This window comes from Melospiza georgiana, chromosome 6, assembly GCF_028018845.1.
Source record: "Melospiza georgiana isolate bMelGeo1 chromosome 6, bMelGeo1.pri, whole genome shotgun sequence".
Taxonomy (NCBI): Eukaryota; Metazoa; Chordata; class Aves; order Passeriformes; family Passerellidae; genus Melospiza; species Melospiza georgiana.
This window is the reverse complement of record NC_080435.1, coordinates 42,591,495-42,613,755: the sequence shown is the minus strand read 5'-3', so window position 1 is coordinate 42,613,755 and position 22,261 is coordinate 42,591,495. Positions and strand designations below refer to the sequence as shown.

The window sequence follows — 22,261 nt, the reverse complement described above, 5'->3', positions numbered from 1 at the left end:
CATTCACAGAAGCCACAATGAAATGAGGCACATGTCTTGATCCATTGATCACAGAGCCTGCAGGTGAAATCAACGGAGGCAGGTGAAATGATAATAAATTTGACACAGCACCTCTCAAAATCTGGCTAACAAAATTAATTCACTTCAGCTTGGATCAAACCACGTGGGATGCCAGTGAAAACCGTAAAGACACCATGTTATTTAGTGTTGTATTTAGTTACGGGGGGCGCTCTCACGCCCTCCCATCAGTCCTAGGCAGCCCCGTTTCATTTACTGTTTTCAGTTGCCGTTAGCAACAGTATCAACTAAGATGTGTATTATACTCGGAAGTGTCCCCTAAACAGGAGCTGCTGACACACCCTGCAGAAACCGCACACTATTGACAGGATAGCAAGAGGTGATGCTGTGCAGTAAAAATGACCTGAAGGGACAACACTTCCCAGCCAGCTATTTCCATGTAAGAAGACTGTGCAAAGGCAGTAGCATGGGAAGTGAGAGCTGGTCTTGGACCATGGGTGGGAGGAAGAGCTCAAACAAGGCCACAGTAGCAATTAGCTTTGAAAGTGTAGCAAAATCCGTAGGAGCTTGAGTGACAGCTAAAGCGAAGAATCGTAGCAGCAGGATCCAAGATGGAGATCTGACAGCCTCTTCCCTGAGTTCCCACACCCCATCCTGCAATAAAATAGAGCTGGAAAAGCCATGAACTCCACAGGAAACCGCAACATGCAGAAGACAGACTGAGAGGCACACTGAATGGTAAGTTTTATAAGGAAGGATGGCCCAAGCACCATTGGGAAAGCTCAGCTAAATCTCATCTACTTCAGCTGAGGGTCCAGACAGGGTAGCTTCAGAGTCTGCTCTCCTACTGTGGGTGTGCAGAAAAGTAGGAAGCACAGAGGCAGCTGCTGCAGCTGGAGGGGAGAAATCATCACATCCACTTTGTCAACGCTGAAGAATCTGGGCTGGCATTTTTCTCTTCCCAGCAGTCGAATCCCACCCTACCAGCTGCACGTCACAGCTGACCTCCAGTCAGGACCTATCTGAGTCAACGTCAGGCAATTAAATCGTGCAACAGCAGCTTCTCCCCCTTGTACATATGTAACTTCTCTCCTGGCAGGTCACTCCAACAGCCAGGGGAGCAGAGCAAGCCTGCTCTCTCTCTTACAGCCATGCAGACACACACCAGCATTCACCTTGGTGGCAGACCCCAGAAAGAAGGGTTTTTATTGCAGTGGCTCTAAAGAGAATACAGCCCCTTACCAAAATGACAGAGGCAGATTCCTTCCCCCTTCTTTAATCTGAGAAGCTCTGACCTTTAAAGCACAGACCTCTTCCCACAGGAACAGGATGCCTGAAGAGGAAAGAGACAGTAACACATGAAATACCTACAAGTGATTAAATTGGATTGACGAGGAAGTCAGGAAAGATAACAACCATGGGATTACACTGTCAATTCCAAAAAACTGCAGTGACTGTCATAGCACCACATCCAACAGAGGAAGTGGCTGCAGTGCCAGTAAATCATCACCAATGGCAAAGTGCGGTTCTACGTTCAAAAAAGTGCCTATGTTAAAAAAGAAAAAAACCCCAAGGAATGTCCCTTTGTTACTCAGCAGGTCTGTTCCCTTCTGGCTATCCGTCAGACTTGCTGACTTGAGTGAAAAAAAAATATATAAATATAACTCCAGCTTTTTCATCTAGTTGACACCACACAGCTCCGCACCAAGAAAGGCAGCTCGTGTCTATTAGCATCCCATCAATGTCACCAGTATGGGAGACTGAGCTGGTGCCTCTTCTGATTCACACACAATAGACTTGTTAAACTGCAATTAGAAGGTCCAATCCTTTCTTGCAGCCAGTCTTGTACTTTTTCACTGAAAACAATAGGTTTCTGCATGTGTCAGTAGAAGCAGAATTTGGATTAAAGTGGCTTATGAGGATGCCAGTGAAGGTAGCATTTGGTCTACTGAATTCTTTTGGCTGCTAGGAACACAAGGAAGAGAGACCTGTATTGACTATGAGAGAGCCACCGCAACATAGCATAAGATAGCAATTTAATGAAGTAAAACACAAATATCTGACATGGCACCAAACTGAGATGAACAAAAAGGTGAAATGAAAGCCCAGGTGAGGCCACATGTTACCCAGAGTAGATTACTTTTGCTCCCACAAAAAGCAGAAGGAATTACCTCCAGCAGTACCAGAGGCAATTGCCTTTACTACAGCTGGTATCACAATGAACAATATTGTCCATGCCTTCCCTGCACTTGGCTGTGGCTCACCAAGGTTGTGAAGAGAATAAAGCTGAGATCATCTTTATATAAAACTGGATATGCAACATTTCTCCATCAACAGGCTAGTCAAAGATAGCCACTGTCTAACCTTGGCTAGAAGGCAAATAGTAAACTCAAGAGAAAATATATTGGTGCAAAACCTGACAGAACAATACTTACAAAGATCCTCCAAAGAATCAGATCTTGCTGGCCAAGTACAATCATTGTGTATGTTCCCAAAGACAACATTTGCATAGCAAAAAAAAAAGAGCATTAAAGAATTTGCATAACACAAGATGGACACGAAGCAAAGAAACTAAAGCACTTGCTAATAATCCAAATCTAATACTACCTATGATTTCTAGCCTCAAATATTTAATATTAAAGCATTTACATACTCCACACAGAGGTCCCATGAAGAAGGAAGTTACAGTGAAACTGAGAGTTGATGTCAGCAGGCAGGAAAAGATAGAAAATGACATAAACATGGTCTTGATTCAGTCTCTGGAAAAGAAGGGATCCTCCTCTCATTAAGGAGATCATGGCATGAATGGGGGCTGTGCATTGATTACCTCTGAAGATTTGCTCCTTTTCTGGACAGAGTGCTGCAGGGACAAACACTCGGCTGGAGATGGTAAAAGGGGACACAGTTCCAACTACAGCGATCCTTTGATCTACAGTTGCAACGACAACTTGAGGGAAACATCAAGGCAAAGCTGAGAACATGAACAGACCTGATCCAGGAGCTTCTTTAAATCTACATGATTTCTATTTTGAAGTCTATAACTGGCTCCCTCTTAATGGTCTGCTTATCAGCACCTGGCAGCCACTAGCATCCCACAGTAGCCAGTCAGCCACGAGGCTGCCTGACTGCCTCTTTGAAAGCACAATTACCAAGTCTACATGGATTGCTGTCCAAACTATTCATACACTGTGGGAGCTTTTAAACACAGCAATGAGAAATACAGGTATTTCAAAGTCCTCCTCCTCTGAGCATTGACAGAATGGTTCAGTCACAGGGAGGCAAGGTGCCACAGTCCCCTCTACTAGAGGAAAGCAGACATGTTTGGGGCACACCACAACAGCTCCCAGAGAGTATACTATAAGAATAATTTGGAGCAGGTGATCTGGAACTTCCTGAGGGACACAAGCATACTGGCCACTTGGAATTCAACCAGCACATCATTTTGGCCTCCCTGACACAGAAAACCCTTAGTGGCAATAAAGCAGTGCAGATAATGACTTTGTGTCTTGTTCTAAAATCCGTAAAATTCACAAGTCCAGCATTCTTCACTTCAAGCCTTCATGATGCTGCTCAACCACAACCCAGATAGAAGGCGTCGGTCCAATACCAACCATGAAGACCTCCCCTCCATATGGCAATGCCCCCACTCTAGATCATTTTGGCACATAATGTTTGGAAACCAAAAGCCTAAGAAAAGCAAGCTTGGAAACCCATTCTGCACTCTAGTCCTAGTACTTCAAATCTCCCATCTCTAAGAAAAAAATATGTTGGCTTACAGAGAAGCATGTGTTTCAAGCAGTTATATGGGAGCTGTAAGATTTTACTACTCAGTTGCCTGAGAGAAAAAAAAGAGATCCCCTCTGTTGGCCTATTAATCTGTCATAACAAGATTCTTCATAATTAGTTTGTCCCTAACAGTTGCTTTGTAATGGCAGCAAGAGAATATTTCAGGAATGGCAATTACCTCTGGTGTCAAAATGATGAGGAAAACAAATGTTCAACCATCAACAAAATGCAGTGCCTTTTCCACTCCCACCTAATGGTGGGTGACAGCACTGCACATCAGAATTACAGTGTGGGTAATTACTAGGCATGCTGCTATTGAGAATTCATTTCCCCTCTTGAGAAGAAATTTGTTAAGCAATGCAGGTGGAAGGAGAGACATCTGTCACAGGGATGGGGGTCCTGTGGGTAAATGGTCTTATCAATACATTGCTTAATTTACTACACATATGTCCAACAATTATAAGCAGTGAGCACTATTTAAAGGAATTTTCCTTTATTAGATACCCATACATCCCACCATTTCAAATATTTTGCAAAAGGACAGAGCTTGACCTCTTTATTGTTACTTTATTTAAATGTAGTATCCTTCAAATAAAATTCACATGTCTGCATTAGTTGCTTCACTCCATCCATACTATCAGGAAATACAGTGGGTTTTTAGACCTTTTGTAAATGGAAGAGTTCCTTGGATTTCAGCATATTGTGAAACCTGACATCCTACTGTCTCTGGAGTGAGATTTACAAGAATGAAACTAAGGCACACTGTGGAGCTCATCTTCTCAGATGAGGACCAAGCTGTGCCAAAGCCAGGAATCCTACTCCAGAGAGGGACTGGGAAGGGGAAACCTGCTGGTTTGGCTGCCATTGACACAAGTGTGCAAAGCCACAGACTGGGAGAGCTGTCCTGCCTCGGTTCAGAAATGTATCCTCCCAGCACTTGGGTCTCAGTTCTCAGAAAATGAGAATTGTGGCAAATCTTCCCCACATGAGTTACCAAGGAATGCAAGGCCAGGTAGGGTAAGCCTATATCAAATCTGCCACCAGGGCAGAGGCCAGGGAGGTGGCAGCCAGGGCTGAGGCATCACTGGGAAGAGGTAAGGGCAGAGTTGGAGCAGGCAAGAAGCTGGTTCAGGCCTGGTACAGGATGGCAGCAGAAGTGAACAGGGAGCTCAGCTGTGTAGGGCCAGTGTGGGAAGGTGCATGCATTCAGATGGGGAAACACCAGGAGGGATACATGCATGAAACTGCTTCTATGTGCATTTTGCTCAGTACTTAACCACATTACCAAACACTAACCCTAAAATCAGAACAGAGGTTTAAAAGAATCAAACATCACCTTCACTTCTGGTACAGATTCAGTCCACTTTGGGAAGACTGGAAGTAAAGGAAGTTGCAGAGGATACAGCCCTGCTAGTCAGGGTGGTTGGAGCTGGTATTGCTCTTGGGAGCCCATCAGATTGCACACAGTCCTGAACTAGCACCAGCTCAGAGTGAACACAGTGCAGTTCCAGCTAACAGCCTTGCTGTTTCTCAATCCCCATCACTCAGGATTTCAACTTAATATTCCCCAGTCAAGGATCACCATTCTGTATATTGGCATGGAATAACTCCCAATTCAGACTGACATAGCAAAACCTCAGCTTACTACAAGAAATAGAAGCAGGGATGTTGTCCTGGAGAGGAAGAAGAGAGACTGAACAGGCAATACCAGGGCATTGCAGAGATGAAAAAGCTCCTGCTGAGCTCTGGAAATGCCTGGCTGTGCTGCCTGACTGTGAATGCAAAGGAAAGGGCCCGAGGGAGAAAAGCTTATCTTCCCTACTTCTCTTCACACAACAGTCCTACGATAAACAAAACCTGCTGCCCTTCAGCAGTTCTGTAAAAAACAACTTGTGTTCAGAAAAGCCCTACAATAACAAACAGGCTGCACAGTTACAGAGTTCACAGGCAACTCAAAATGAGTATATTTTCAAACAAAGACTGCACAGCCAGTAAAGACATTTTAAGAGATGGAGCTTTTTTTGAAAAGCAATTCTGCTAGTGACCTTTTCAGTGATTTTACCTCTAAATTCAGCAAAACTATCAACATAGTAAATGGATTCAGGCTTGGCAGAAGGCATTTCATAAAATACTGGCCAGTTTCATATATGTGCAAGCTCACATGCAAATTCTTGGTAAAGTGGAACTCAGAACACAGTGGAGGTTTTATAAAGACAACCCTTGTTTATCTGCTGGCTGTGGTCCTCTTCCATGTCACATTGGCTCAGTACACTGACAAAAACAAGTTGTTACTGGTGTCAGACCTGCCAAAATGATGCTACTGCAGAGGAAGGAGCAGCAAGCTGCTCTGAATGGTGCACCATCAGCAGAACTTGCAGCCACTGAGACAGAACTCTCAAGCCAAAAAAGATACAAGTAAACAAAAAATTCAACAAAAATTAAGAGACCCCAAGCCAGTTCTACAGGACCAAAAGTAGGCTTAACTAGTCCAGCAGTGAATATGATTACCATCTTGGATTAACTCTTCCAAAATCATCTGTGAACCTTTGACTCTGTTCAAAAAATGGTCCTACTTTACTATAAAGACTCCCACGTGAACACACTGGCACATGTCTACAGGTAAGCAAATGAGCCTGTCCAGATGTACAAAAATGCACATTTCTAGGCACAGCACAGGAACACTAGTAAGTAAAGCAAGGGTAGCTTTAAAACCTGACATTGAACAATACTTTTTGGTTTACTCCTAGAACTAAATCATCAACTACTCTAGTTCAAGAGAAACATAGCTTCCTTTTTTCCTAGTCCACAGGCCTTCCTCAGGCCTGACAGAGTCCTGCCTGGCCCTGGGACACCAGATGGAAGAATACAGCAGTTCCTTTCAGAGACACCCTTCCCTGAAGTATGCAAACAATGTAGCCCACACATATGTTCTAAGGATTTGCCCAGAACCTACTAAGATGCCTCCTACATTACAAACAAGTCCAGAGCAGTGTTTGCAAGACAACACCCACCACAGCAATTCCCTCACCACTGACTTAACTAGCTAAATGAAATCACTTTCTTGACAGGTAAGGTAATTGTGAGCTGCCCTCCAGCACATTCTTTTATCAGATCCACTTTGGGAAGAATGTGATAAGGTCACTGCTTTAGCAGAGCAAATCTACAATATTTAGTCCTGCTCTGAAATTCCAACCTGGACTGATACATGAAATATCCTCTGCATGCCACCTATTCTCTTCACCCCTGATTTTACATCTAATTTTTACTCCTAATTTGAAGTCTTTCAAGATGCTGTTTTACTACACGCTAACTACAACAACCTCAGAAAAGGGAACAGAATCCACAAGATGGGTCTTGCTAAGGACTCAAAGGACAAACAAAACAACACTTCAGAAGTTCACTTTGACATTGCAAGTACATGTCTCTGTCCCCAGATGAAACTTTCAGGTATCTATTTTTCCTAGTCTCAGGTAAGATTATTTTTACTCTCAAGCCAGCTGTCTTCCTGTTCTTAGAATAGATGAGTACTGGCTACTGATTTTACAGGTGGCCTCCAACAATCATAGGGGCCATTCCCTTTAAAGTTGGACTCAATGATCCCTGTGGGTCCCTTCCAAATCAGGATATTCTGTTTCTGTGTTCTGTAACCATTTAAACTGGTCAGTAGTTCAAGGCCCACATTTAGAAAACATCCCTAATCATGGCCAGATCCAACGTCAATGGGATCGGTGTTAAGTGACTTACAGTGGAACCCTAACTAATTTCTGCTTTTTGTATCCTTCCCTCTTTACACAGACCTTCCACCTCAAGAAATCTCATGTTTGCATGTATTTGCACCACTCACATTTAGGGTGAAAATCTAGGCAAATCAACCATGACCATAAGCTCTTCAGAGAAAATACCATCTCCTGCCATACCTCTTGACTTTGCACTGCTGAGCGTTCATTTCACACTGAGACCCAAAGCGTAGCCAAACACTAAATAAAACCTGATCATTTCTTCACTTCTCATTTTTTCCTTTTATAATGTCTCTTACGATGCAAGCTCCTTGCAGCCTGCATCTTCCCAGGGCTTCCTAATGGTTTCCCCACTCTACCAGATGAGATGTTCTTCAGATACTGCTCTGGCTCCTATGTACCTCTCCAGTAGCTCTAAAGGAAGCAATGTGATAACGTCCTCAGGGATTCAAGTGAAAAGGGATAGCCCCACCTGGAGGAGAGAGAGCTGAATGCTCCCCAGGCATTTGTGTCACTCCTGAGGAGCTGAGAGAAGATGGCTCAGGCAAGCCGAGTGCATGACAATTCACACTTATGCTCCTGGAGCAAAGCACTTCCGGGACAAGCATGCACAGCCAGGAAAAAGACATGAAATACATGAGGCACTGCCTCCTTCTCTCCTTCTTCCTCCTTCAAAAATGCCACAGTAGATGGGCCATTTCTCTGAATAAATCACTGCAGATGACTGAAGAACATCTAGTTTCATAGATACAGATCCCACAAAAAATTGACCTTTTCAGTGCTACAAAATTAAAACCTATAGATGCTATGGCCAGAGTATTCAGCTGACACCACTCCAGAAAACACAAGGAGGAAAAGGAAGTGTATTAATTATAAGATTTATTTTACAGCTTGTTATGTTTTCAGTGCAAAGCTTTCATGCTTTATGTGTTGGCAGGAAGTTTGCTAGACAGCAGTGCTCAAATGTAGAGTCCTCAAGCCACCAGCTGGCCCTGATAATAGCTTTTTTAGACTGCATTAGTGTTGACCATGCCTTTTAGATGAAGAGATATCCTGGGGAGCACATAATAGGGCAACCAAACATGAACAACTCAGGGATTGTGGATGGGCTCTGAAGCTCTTCACCTCTCTCTTACTGGTTCCCATTTAGTTTGGTGACAGAAAGTCACTGCCACCTAATGGCTATTTTGTGTCCCATAAGAAAGTTCATTTGTTTCTCACCTCAGTTCACCAGAGCCTGAAGCACAAGTAGATCCACCACTGCACACACTGGCTGTGGTGGAGAACAGTCCACAGTCCTCATTCACAGCTGCCTTTTTGAAGGAATGCCATGGAGAGTTCCTGAGGACTTCTCTCTGCAGACACAGTCCACTTCCATCAGGATGAAACTATTTTAAGACATCACTTAATACTTAAGGCACATGATGTTACTGAATCACAACAGAAGTCCAAAGGCACAGGCTATTTCATTGGTCTGAGCCATCCAGAAACTGTAGATTATTTTTGAAAACACACAACATGTACATTCATTCCTCATCTTTCCAAGATCCTTCCACTGTGCAACTTTATGGTGAGACAAAACTCATTTTGAAAATACCCACTCCACTGTGAGAAGTAAATGTAGCAAAGCCAGGAAGAGCCTCCAAGGAGCAAGAAATTGTATTCTCTCTAATGATGCCACAAGGTTATACCTTTCAAATATTTGCCCAGGTACTGGCAGCCCAATAACCATAAGTTTGAATGACGAGAACATCCTCTTTCTGCTCTCAAAAGGAGGACATTTAATTAACCTCCCCAAATGGGCTGTCCCTGACAAAGCAATTTTGTAGCCAACAAAGTTAATTCAAGAATGGATTCCCACTGTCTACTGAGATACCTTGACCACAGATCCTTTTTCTCCTTGCTGTCTTCTCTTCATTACAAAAAAACAAAACTCACAGCAGTAACCTTTTGTCTTACAGAGGAAAACAACAAAAAGATGTCCTGCTCCAGATTTTCAGCTATGGCTACTTGTGCCAAAATCTGCCAAAATTAAGGACAACTGACCCATTGCAACCCTCTTACTACACCGACAACTCAGAATTCCATTGATACCAGGCCTTGAACAAACTGCATGTTGTGACACACCTGCTGACTGACAGCAGGATCAACCGAAATTGATGCCAGCAATGAAGAAGTGTCAGCCAAGACATCCAGATGCTACACTGAGAGGAACACCACTGGAAATGTCCCATGGTAGGCAGACTTGGTACTGAAGAGACAAGCACTGTGAAGGGCCAACATTCACTGAGGCAGAAGAATGTCAGAGAAATGCAGCCTTCTATAGAATAAAATGTTTTGTTAAGAAAACAATAGGTAAGGAAATGACACTGAGCAGGCTGCCCTCCTTCTTCCTCTGGCCCCAGTGAAAGCAGGAGTAGAAATGAAAAGAAATGCCCAAGCTTACACATGCAAAGATGTCTAGAATCATTTAATGAAACAGACATGAAAAGAAGAGAGGTCATACCTCCCCTAATGCTCCTGACACTAGACCTAAAGACATATGATGTCTTGGCCAACCATGGACAACTGCTCTCACACCAGTACACTGGCAGTACCATCATATGCAGGAAAAGGGCCCACACACCAGGAAAGGACCCCTAACTTAGGAGACAGATTGAATTTCCAGTGTGGTTGAGCCATTGGTGGTGAAATGAAGCAACCACTGGGAAGGACATAAAGCCCGAGCACATAAGGAGGTTCATCTCTGCCTCAGGCAGGGGCAGGAATGAAAAATGGCTGCTGCTGAGGGACAGCAATGTGTGCCATCTGGCAAGTGGGCTCTCATATCTCCTAGCTGACAGCAGATCCAGGGAGAGGCAAGCTAACATCAGGACACACAGTGAATTCCCATCTACTGCTTGCCACCTCATGGAAAGTAGTAAAACTTTGGCCATAGTATGGCCAATATGCTAGCCATAAAAAAATGCTGGGAACTGAGGAGCTTAGAGTATTAGCATCAAAACTGGTCCACAAGGGACAGAACTACATAGTAAAATTGAGGATAATTCCTTGGAGCTAAGCAGGAACCTGGCTAAAAGTCCCCAGAGAACCCATTTCCTTCTAAATCAGCTTTGCATTTAATTGTTTGCTAGTGACTATGTTCCTGTTTGGCCCCAGTAGGCTCAGGCACTGGTGCTGCCACTGAACCTTCCCATTTCTCATGCAAGGCCATGGGTAATTTAGAGACCACAGTTTAATGTCTCACAGGGAATCCATGGAGAAGAAGTTAAGCATTATTTGCACTGGAGTAGCATCACCAGTATGCTGAGTACCAGGAGGAGATCCACAGAAAAAAGTGTTTTTCCACTCCCAGCTGCAAGCACATCACAGGCATGTATGCACCTGCACCCCAACACTGGAGACAGAGGCACAAAAACCAGATTCAGACCTTTTGGCATTATCAGCAGTCCCATGGTCACCAAATCTCTCTCACACAGAGATACACCCTGCCTCACAGAGTCTCTCTTCTAGGCACAGCACCAAAACTGCATCTGGAAATCAGCAGCTAATTCATACACTTGCTGACAAGAAAATCACAAACTCTCAGTACATGAAAGGCAGGTTAAGCTGGCCTCACTAGAAGGACAGAAACAAAGACAATACAATGAAGGGCTAAGAATACTAGAGATCTATCCAGGACAGCAGCTAGCAGAAGCAACATCTTGATAAGTATTGTTAAAACACAACACTTATTTGGGTAGGGCATTCACATCCTCTAGGCCCTATCCAGTGACTAATCTTAAGTACCAACTCCAATGGGGTAACTTCTTACAAGTCATTCTGAGCTAGTACAAGACCAAAAAGTCAGCTATCGTAAAGAGTTAAAAGAGCTGCAAGGTGGTAAAGACTTGGTTGCCATCTACTTAAAACTGCACTGAGATAAAGTCTGGTGGGCAATTGCCCAGATCTCCAAAGTATCTCCCATGCCAAACTGATGCTTCACTGGCACAAGCTCTACAGGGATGTTGCTGAAGAATAGTAAGTACTTTTTCTGCCAGGCTCAGTGGTGGCACTCCATAACACCTGTCAACAGTAGGACCAGACTCCACTGGTCAGTGAGTTTCACCAACTCATGCTATGCCTGTGCCAGCTTCCTCCTATCTCCCAGCTCATGCCCCTTTCAGCAGCTGAAGGCTAGTGCTGACCATGCTGGTATGCTGTGCTTGCCACTGGCTCTGCCACATGCAGGGGCTGACTAGTCCTGGCAGCTGGTCCTGGCTGCCAAGCAGGGAGGCCACAGCTCTGTGCAGTGCTAGCAAACAGGGCCCTTTCTGGCTGCTGGGGGCAGGAATTGACAAGCCATCAAAATCCACATAGCAGAGGTTAATGAAACCATGGAGATACACAGCAAAAGGTGAGGAATTTGCAACAGCTGCTGCAAATTCTGCCAAATGATAAGCTGACAACAGTACTGACAGCTCCACAACCTGGGTGTTGCTCAAGGAAACTACATGCAGCCCTTCTGCAAACCAGGTTTCAAAGGTTCGGGGCAGAGACATGGGCAGATGAACAGAGAAGTTCCAGACTCCAACACAGCTATCTCCATTTTATGCCAGGGCATCAGTATCACTCACTTGGGATGGGGAGCTACATTAGAACTGCTTACCATCTTTAGACAGCAGAGGATGAGAACAAGCCCAAGGAAGCCATTCTGCAAACCACTGCAGATACACTAAGACCATATTGATGATGTGGATTTTCTGCCAGAGGAATACCAAAGCATGCTGCAGTCCAATGTCACTGATTTCTACCTTAGTCAAGGCTGTTTCCAGCCTTATAGTCCCTCCAGTCTGAGAATCCCTGGAGAGCACCACTCCATGCATTATAACCAACCACATCAGTGGCCTAAATCCTACCTGCGCCAAGAAGAAAAATGAGGCTAAAAACCTCACTTCAAACACACTATGCAGACTGGCTCATTTGGCACAAGCTGTATTTCCCACTCCAAAGAAGCCTTGAACTCAAATAGCAGAGAAACCCTGGCTAACATACATCACAAGCACCCAACTAAAACCAAGTGTCATTCACAGCTCAATGAACTATATGGCTACAGGCTGGAATGAAAGGTGCAGCACAAGACTTGAGAGGAGCTTGTCTTCCTTCTCACTAGAAATGCTTTTGTTAATGCTTCTTGTATTGTTAATTACTGATATCAAAACACAACAGTGTGTTTCACAATGAGATGTACACTACTTTGCACAACTCTCATTTCCTCAGAGATTCGCAAGTTTGATTATCTCTATTATTTCCTTTTCAACATGCTCCTTTTACTTAAATCAGTCAGCCTTCATGTTATGGCCATTACCAAACAATATGCAGAATAAGAAAGCACTGCCAGGCCACTCTCAGCAGCTGACCACCACACAACCAATCTGGCAGCAGAGATTGCAGCAGAGCCCAAATGCCTACACCAAGGACTCGAGTCTGGTGAGCACAGAATGCATATGGCTACCTCTGACAAAGGACCTTCTCCATTGGGCAATGCAAACCCTAATATGGGGTTGTTATCTAATATTGCTGTTAACAATCTGGTAGAAAGCATATTGAGTTATTAAGATGACAGCATTGCAGCAAGACACCCGTGCCTTGCAGTTTCCAAGGAATGCAGTTCAGTGCTATTACCTACCTGTGATTTGAGGAACTCATACTCCTCTGATCCGTACGGGACACTCCGAAGAGAGGTGAGGTAGTCATAGGTGATAACTGCTGTCTGCAAATGAAACCAGAAATGCTGAGCAAGCTCTACAGTTATCAAAACAATAAGACTTCTGTTAAAGAGAATGCATGTACCTTAGGCTTCAAAGTTCAGGCTCCACAGTGAAGCCTATGGCAAAAGACTCATTAATAAATTAAACGAAAATAATTTCACTTCAATGAACACTTATAAAAGAAGTGCAGGGGCCTCACTGATAAGTAGCTATATGTAAACAACACTTGACACTCCTATACTATCTTCTATTTGAGATGCTCAAAGCATTTTCCTAATCTCTGTACTGCACCTTGCACAGCAGACTCCCATCTTCAGTCAGCCATGTGGGCTTTCACAGTAAGGTCTGCTGTAAGTAACAGAGGTCATCCAGACTCTGTGCCCCATCAGTTATCCCACAGCTTCAGAGCTCCAAACTGCCTAACCAGCTTGCTCTGTGTATAGGCTCAGCAGGGAACAGAGTGACTGAGGACAAGCTCAGACTAGCACAAGCAGCAGTACTTTTGGGGATATTCAACTGCACAAAGGACTGTGGGGCCAAAGGGTTGAATACCCAATTACAAAAACAGGACCCAACTCAATGGGATCCAGCTCAAACCTGTTAGGTAGACATTGCCATGGACAATGGAATTATATTCTTAAGTGACTTTATGATTTCTGAAAATAGATCTAGGGTATTTCACAATTCCTATCACTAAAGTTCTTCTCTTTCCACAGTCAGAACATCAGTGAATGGGAGAGAAAAATACAGGTCATGTTTGGAGGGAGAGAAGGGAATGTACACCTAGAGGAGCCTGTCCACTAATGTGCCATTTGAATTTCAAGATCCTTGCTATGAAGAACCATTTCTGTAACTCCCATTGAAAGGCACTTTTCCTCAAATCTCCCTACTGAATGGCTAGCATTCCATTCTGGCACAGGATACTAGCCCCACCTTTCACCATAGATATGTCCAGGAAGGGCACAAAGTACAGTCAATGTATCATGAAAGCCAGGGAGGCAAGGGAAGCAAACCTGGTCTGAGAGAACTGACAATAGGGGAAAAAGTCAAAAGTTCAGAAATGCATCCAAGAATGGACCAAGCTGGGAATCAGTAACAAACAGACACACTCCCTCCTTGTGGAGGTTAGATTTCTCATGTTTCCTGATTTCCAAATTGCAAACTGAACACAGCAAAATGTTTTTCTGGCTTTTCAGGCTCTCTTGCCCCTGGTGAACTGAGGAGCTGCACAGCTACAGAGACCATACAGAAGAAAAATTTTCCAAAGCAACTTCACAACCTCAAAGAACAACTTTGAAGTGGAGGGAGGTTCGAATCAGTCTTGCATCAAGGCTTGAGTTGGCTCTTATTTTATCTCTGGTCCACAAGGGTAATTATCACCTCCAACTCAAAAAGAAGCAGCTAACAGATTGGCCTGTATTACAGAGGAAGAGGGAATTAATTAAGCGGTTGCTAATTACACTGTAATCTTAAACACTAAATTAATATTATGATGATCCTGATAGGCAACTCTGACATTGCCAAATCCCTCCCAGTGTCTAGCTACTGCACAGAATGTTCCTTCCACATAACCAAAACAACTGGTATACTCTCAAAAGAATACAGCAAATGCACAACGGCTCTGCCAGTTTCTAATTTTACCAGAATACAGAAACGCTCTGCAGCGTGAGGCTGCCCACGCCACTGACTTCGTTCTCATCCAAGACTAGTGCTGTCATTCATGTTACAGTGTGAGACTGAAGCTCAGAGTTATAAAAAGATTTACAAAATCAACCAATCCCTCCCTTTACAAATGCCAGATTACTTTCACTGAGCTTGCATCCGGCCCAGTTTTAAATGTCCCACTTGTATCAATGAATTCTCAACACTGTACACTCCTCCACTGCTCCCAAACCTATCCTCAGATCTCACCAAGTCATAGCACAATGTTCCCCCTCAATAGCTGTCTACCCATACATAAGAGCTAGTTCCCTAAACAGAGGCTTCAAAAGAAATTTTCTGCTAGTGAGCTTCATCAAGTTTCCTATGGAGTCTGCAAAGAACTACTGAACCAACGTGCTTAAAATACAACCAGACTCAAATCTGTCTAAACAAACTCAGATGAAATCTGTCCAGAGTCTCATAGCTGTATGTCAGGTTCCTTGATACTCATGTGTTCTTTTCTCCAGGCTTTTCTTTTGTTTTGTTTTGTTTGCCCCACTGTAACTTGTCTTACAGTTTTGTGTCTGCTGCTGCTGAACTTATTAGCTCTTAAGAATTGCAGTCTCTTCATTACAGTCTGCTTTTGCCTGGCTATGGTTCAGTGAGGAAATCAAGCATCCAGGTAAGAAGCCAGGGCAGGGCTAGATTGAAGGACAGATACTTTAGGTCTATGCAGATGTCACTAATATTCAATATCCAAAATCACTTCTTTGCTACAGAGATTTGTCTTTCATTTGCAAAAAGAATAATCCCCAAGGTGAGCTTCTTAGAAGTAAACATGTCTGCTCTATTGGCTTCAGCTGGTCCATGGCTAAGGAATGACAGCAGTTCAAACTGCCTGTGCTCAGATGAGAGCTGACTTCTGACTGTCCAAAAATGAGCAGGGAAGGCAGAGGTCACTGGTGCAGCAAGACTAAAGAATCTCTCAGAAGCAACTCAAACACATGCAGTCATACATGCCAGAGGAAACTAAGAATTCAGAAAGAGACAGAACATTCTTTTTTAAAAGTATACACACAGATTTAAACACATGCTGCCATCACCTACAGAAGACCGAGCACTGGTAACTTGGTTTTGGGGTCACTGCTTGCAGCTATGGGTGCAGAACCCTCTAAAGCATTTAAGAGCAGGACCAGTGAAGCGCTTTATAGCCAATGACTTGTGACCTCCATGAAGGCAGAGAACATGAAAGTCAGGCATCTCTGTGATTTGCCATCTTCTAAAGCAAAGAATATTTCCTTTCCCCTACTTCCTATTCTTCAGGAAAGTAATCTCTCAAAACACAGACCAACTGCACAGTCTCATCACTGGAACTTGTCACTTATTTTTGTCTTAAACAGTAGATTACCTCAAAAACAGTGACTGAGAAACACTAGTCAAACAGGCAGAACTCAAGGACACATTGGAGAACCCAAACACCCTGAATAATAGATTCTCCTCCAGCAGCAAGAAGCTGCATTCCCTCTCTACGCCTCAATTTCCTGTGCTTTAAAAAGGAAAGAGCTGCTCCCTACCACCAGGTAGCACTACCTTATGGCCAGGGACAGAGTATAAAGCTTAGCACTTGTTAAGTAAGAAGGAAAGATTACAGTTTGCATTTCTGCCTTCACCCTTTCAAAATAAACATTCATTTTTCACAACAGTTTATGATGCTGCACGCACATGGCACCTGAGCCAACCCACAGAGCCTGTTTCTTATTGCATCTGCCCTCAGGAGCCAACTCCTTGTAAAACTCATTAACAAAGTGCTTAAAAGTCACAGAAAATGCAGACAGACAGCTGCTTACCACTGGGGGTCTGTAAATAATGGAGATTGTGGCCTGAAGTGACAGATGTACAATGCAAGTGAGGTACGGGGAGACTGATACCCCCTCCAGAGTCTCTGCTCTCCATGTTCCTGGCTGCTCATGCATCCATCAGTGAACATTGGCAAGGAGAAGGCAGCAGCCTCCATTTCCAGTTTTATGAGAAATATCAGTGATGCTAGCATTCATTTTACACATCTGGAAACCACTCCAATCTCAGAAGTATGTAATCACCCATCCTCACTTTACTCTTGCTTTGAGAATGATCCCCAAAATAGCAGTCCTTCTCTCCCCAAATCTCATGCCAAGGTCATAGTGCAATGGTTCCCTAGTTTATCAACAGAGTCAGGATACTTATAACAAAATGTAAAAGCAGCATATGCAGAGAACAGGGTTTGACCTAAGTCACTCTTAAAAGGCAGCAGGACACGGTACCTGGGCGACTGACCTTGAGGAAAACATGGGCCCAAAGTGAACCTTTGCTCTGAAGGTCCCACCCTACCCAGGCAAGCAGACACAGCTCTGAGTATCTCCACTTGTCTCTTTCCAAAATGTGCTAACAACAGATGTATTCCTTACATGCTTCCACCTCCTTTCTCCCCACGGTGTCAAGAACTTGAAGAGCTCCCTACAGACATTCTGACTTCCTAAGCCAGCTGAAAATGCAGACAGGGAATGCAGAAAATCCCAAGTTCTTGTGAACTTCAATTCCCTTACCCATCTAGGAATTCTCCTGCACATTGCTATGGTAGAACTTACTGTGGCAATGGCTCGGCCCACACGAACAACTCCAAAATCATTAGGATCCAGCAACCTGTTTCCATACAGGTAGATGCCAGAAGCAGCGGCTGTCAATGAGGCAAATTTCAAGGCCCTTAGTGCCATGACTGATGAACCCTGCCAAGATACAAAACAGCAACTGTAACATCTGATAAGGACTTAGTGATCTGATGCCCACAGCCCCAGAGGACCTGGCAATCCAAGTTTTAATTGCTCCCTTCCTAATGACACATTGCCAGCACTGCCCCCAGCCAAGAGCTCAAGCAACCACCCAGCAACTGGGGGTAAGTTGCTCATTGCTATTCTCAACAGTGTCTACAGGCCACAAATCCAGAAGTAACTCACTCCTAGACCTTGCATAAATGCAACAAAACACTTGTTCAGGATCTCAAAGGCTTTTCAAGGAGACACAATAGGTGGATAGACAGAAGGAAGCATGAGATCACCAGAAGTAAATTCTGATCCTATCAACAGGCACTTCTTCAACACAAATTTTTGAAGACATCACAGCATAGGCAGATTTTAAGGGGACAACAGATGATATAACAACCCAGGTTTAAAAAGAGCTCTTGCAACATCAGGAACATCCCAAGTTTGTTAGAAACTCTGCTAGGCTAGTTCTAAAAGCTCCACACTGATGATGAGTGGTCTAGGAAGAGGCAAGGCATCCCAGGAGGTTGTATGCCACTCCAGCAGTGCCAGACAAACACAGAGAATGCAGATGGGGCACCTGATCAGTGACCAAGTGAGATTTGTGTTCTCATTATCACCATCCCACTCAAGTGCCAGACAGGGAATGTACTGACAGAACAGCAATCTGCAGGAATCTACAGCCTGTTCCTAGCTCTGTCACAGGCCAAACACAGGCCTGGGGTGAGACACTTCTCAACCACTTTTTTCCTGTCGGACAAGGATGGGGAATGAACACATTTCCCACACTAAGCACTTTGGTTCACTGCATTCATTGTTTGCAGCATATAAAGTTGCATAAACATGTAACTCTTTACATGGTAATTTATATATTTTCCATTTCTTTATTCAACATAGAGGACCCAGATATGAAAAAGGTAACAAGGAATTAGGTACATTTTTCTTTCCTTTCCCTATGGCTGGTACTGGGCAGAAAGTATGATTGAGCATTCCTTCTGCTTCTACCACAAATCAAAAGGTATTGTCACCTCTCTGCAAGCTCTCAAGAGCACCTTTGACACAGTGCAGGCTGTTACCCCATCAAGATGGAGTCTACTAATCCTCCCACTCCTAGGCTTGACTGAGAAACTTGCCTGCTTCTCATTGTGAAGCTTTAGCAGGGTCAGTCTGGCTTGTGCCTTTCCTCTCGGAGCCTTGTAACCAAAAAACACATGCAGTGACACAGGTCAAGTCTTTCAATAGCAGTTCACAAGAACACAATCGGCAAAATAAGCTAATATAACACAAGAGACCTTTGTACATGAACCTTAGCTAAACTTTATTATTTCCTTTTATTTCCTTACAAACCCTAGGCAATTGTGAGGCAGAAAAGCTGAAGCATATTCTGTCAGTGCCTGTCACAGCTGCCTGCAGCAACCCAGCTCTTTCTCCTGTCAGAATGGGTAGCTGGCTGACCAGGACTCCTTTGAATCTATGATCAAACTCAACAGAAAATAAACCTGGGCTCTTGACTGCAGACAAATGTACATGCACTTCACCAAAAAAAAGTTGCCCTCCTTCCCCTGCCCCACTGGAATTCTAGAAATTTTGGGGTTTCTTCCAGCAGGACCAATCTTTGTTTGTACAGAGATCTCTTGTATCCTCTGTCACCTTCAAAAGTCATTTTTTTGCAAAGTATTTTAATTAAATAATTTGTGCTCCTTGTATATTTCTGTAAAATTTCCTTTATTGAAAAGTGAAAGGTGCACTGACATTTTCTTAACAGAAAATATGCTTCTCCTTTTCATTATTTTTTCCTTCGCTTTCTCAACTACCAAAAGAACATTTTATTGAAAGCAGGATTCAGGTCCATCTGTTCTTGCATGTTATTCCTACCTGAAGCTATAATCTGCAGTTTGTTACATCACATCTATTGCCATACCCGCCAGCTGTACGTCACAAAGAGAAGATGAGAACTTTAGGCAGCAAATAAACAGGCAGCAAAGCTGAATTTTCTGCAAGAAAGTTCCTACTTTCATGCTTAGCATGTTGAAGCAATAAAAAGGGAATAACTAAAACCCCTCCAATAAGAGGCACAGAAATATAATTCTCTAAAGTAAATTGTATTTCAAAGTTTTGCATAAGGTATGGAGGAGCCTTTTCCATGTAAATGAGCCATTATGACACCCCCAGGGATATCTTAAGGGCCCTGTCAGCTGTGAAACAATCCTTGGGATGTCACTGCCTCTCATTATTAAGCCCTGCGTTGACAGATCACCTCCAGCTCTTTTTTCACCTAAGTGAGGTGGCTCCTTTGACTTTCACACAACTTGGCGCACCTAGGCGTCCCTCAGTTACAGCCAGGCTTCTCCTGTTCCCAGCCGGGGCAGCCGGGCCGGTGCCGGTTCCCTGTCCGAGCCCCGAAGGTGACCCCACCGCCGCCTGCCGCGGCCGGGAGCGGCGGTGACCGCTGAGCGCCCCGAGGACGGCGGCACTCGGCGCCGCTCAAAGCCCCGGCCGGGCCGCTCCGGCCGCCAGGCCCGGGCCCGGGGTCTGCCCGCGAAGGACACGAGGGGCCGGCGCCGCCCGCTCTCCGCTCTTCTTCAGGCCGGGCCGGCTCTCCCGGAGCAGCTTCCGCGCCCCGCGCCTCTCCAGGCTCCACGAACAGCCCCGGCCTCGCCGAGCGCTGCGACAACCGAGTCCCCGCCGCCGGGGCCGCAGCTGCGGGCGGCATTCGCCGCCCGGGCCCGGAGTCCCCGGCACGGGCCGGGGCGGCCGCGGGGGCTGTGAGGGCGGGACGGCCCGGGCGCTCCGCCGGCGCTCGGAGCGGCACTTACCGACCGCCTCGCCGGCACTTCAACTCGCGCGCGCCCCACGCCGCTCCCCCCTGCACCTCGCACACGGTACGGCCCTGGCCCGCGCGGCACGCCGGGAAACGTAGTCTCGCTTGGCGGCAGCCCGGAGGGGCGGGGGCGCGGTGGGACTGCAAGGGGCGGCCCTTGGGCGAGCCCACGGGGGATCGGCGGGGGGGAGCGCTGATGGGGTCCCCGCTGCGCTGACGCCTCCGCCCTTGCTGCGGGGAAGTGCGCAGCTCGCACCCCGGATTGCAGGATTGCAGGATTGCTACCTGCTCCTCTTCAGTAACTGCAAGTTAACGCAATCTCAGTTTGTCAGTGACGCTCCCAGAAAACCTATGCTCTGCACTCTTAAAAAAATTTCACACTTAAATTAAATTTCACACTTAAATTAAATTTCACATTCTATTTCGCAGAATCAACTAGGTTGGAAAAGACCTTTAAGATCATTGAGTCCTATCTATGACCGAACACTACTTTGTCAATTAGGCCATGGCACTAAGTGCCACATACATTTTTTCTGAAACACCTCCAGGGACAGTGACTCCACTACCTCCCCGGGCAGCCCATTCCATTATTTAATCACTCTTTCAGTGGAAGAATTTCTTCCTAATGTCCAGCCTAAACCTCCCCTTCCACAGCCTGTGTCTTGTGCTATTGCTGGCTGCCTGGGAGAAGGTGCCGCCCCTCACCTGGCTGCACCCTCCTTTCAGGCAGCCATAGAGAGTGGCAAGGTCTGCCCTGAGCCCCCTCCTCTCCAGGCTAAACACCCGCAGCTCCCTCAGCCACTCCTCATGGGACCTGTGCTCCAGAGCCTTCACTAGTCCAGGCTGACAACATCCACAGCCTCTCCCTCAAACACCAGGCAGGTCCCCTGGTCCTAAAGGGAAATAAGGTTGGTCAGGCAAGGCCTGCCCCTTCAAAATCGTGCTGGCTGGGTCTGATTGCTTGGGCATCCTGTAGGTGAAGTGTGGTTTTACTAAAGATGATCTGTTCCATAAACTTGCCTGGCAGTGAGATCAGAGTGACAAGGCCTGTAGTTTCCCAGATCCTCTGTTTGGCCCTTCTTATGGATGGGTTAACATTGGGTAATCTTGAGTCATCTGGGACCTCCCCAGGGAGCCAGGGCTGATGGTAAATGATGGAGAGTGGCTTGGCAAGCTCACCTGCCAACTCCCTCATCACCCTAGGATGGATCCCATCTGATCCCATAGACTTGTGAGCATCTAAGTGGCTCAGCAGGTCACTAACTGCTTCCTCCTGGGTTACAGGGGGGCTATTCTGCTCCCTGTCCCCATCTACTAGCTCAGGAGACCATGGCATTGCCTTCAAGAAAACATCCTGATGACAAGTCTCTCTTCCTGGATTAACAGGTTTTCCACCCCTGTGGAAAAGTGCTGTAAAGGTGATTTAACTCCCTTCTCCCTGGCTGTGGGACAGTGGTGTGTTATGTATTTTTCTAAAAGATAAAGATAATATTGGGAACATGTGATGGGTACCTGTATTGGATTGTGTGGCAAGGTTTTGTCGTGGGGGTGGAGGATGCTCCAGGGTGGCTTTTGTGAAAAAAAGCATCCCCCATGTCTAACAGGGCCAGCACCAGATGGCTCCAGGGCAGGCCCCATGCTGGCCAAGGCCAAGCCTGTCAGTGGCAGGGGTAGCACCTCTGCAATAGTATCGTTAAGAAGAGAAAAAAAGTT

General features: G+C 45.3%; 1 protein-coding gene across 2 annotated transcripts in view; it reads right to left on the bottom strand.

The window, feature by feature from the left end:
* ADCK1 (aarF domain containing kinase 1) overlaps positions 1 to 20,623 on the bottom strand; it is a 72,396-nt gene extending 51,773 nt beyond the window's left edge. For both annotated transcript variants that reach the window (XM_058026081.1, XM_058026082.1), the window contains exons 1-3: positions 20,544 to 20,623; positions 17,557 to 17,694; positions 13,210 to 13,293 (exon numbers count right to left, since the gene is read on the bottom strand). In XM_058026081.1, the coding sequence (XP_057882064.1) occupies positions 13,210 to 13,293; positions 17,557 to 17,682 (210 nt within the window). In that variant the 5' untranslated portion in view covers positions 17,683 to 17,694; positions 20,544 to 20,623. The remainder of the gene's footprint in view (positions 1 to 13,209; positions 13,294 to 17,556; positions 17,695 to 20,543) is intronic.
* Between the last annotated feature and the right edge of the window lie 1,638 nt (positions 20,624 to 22,261).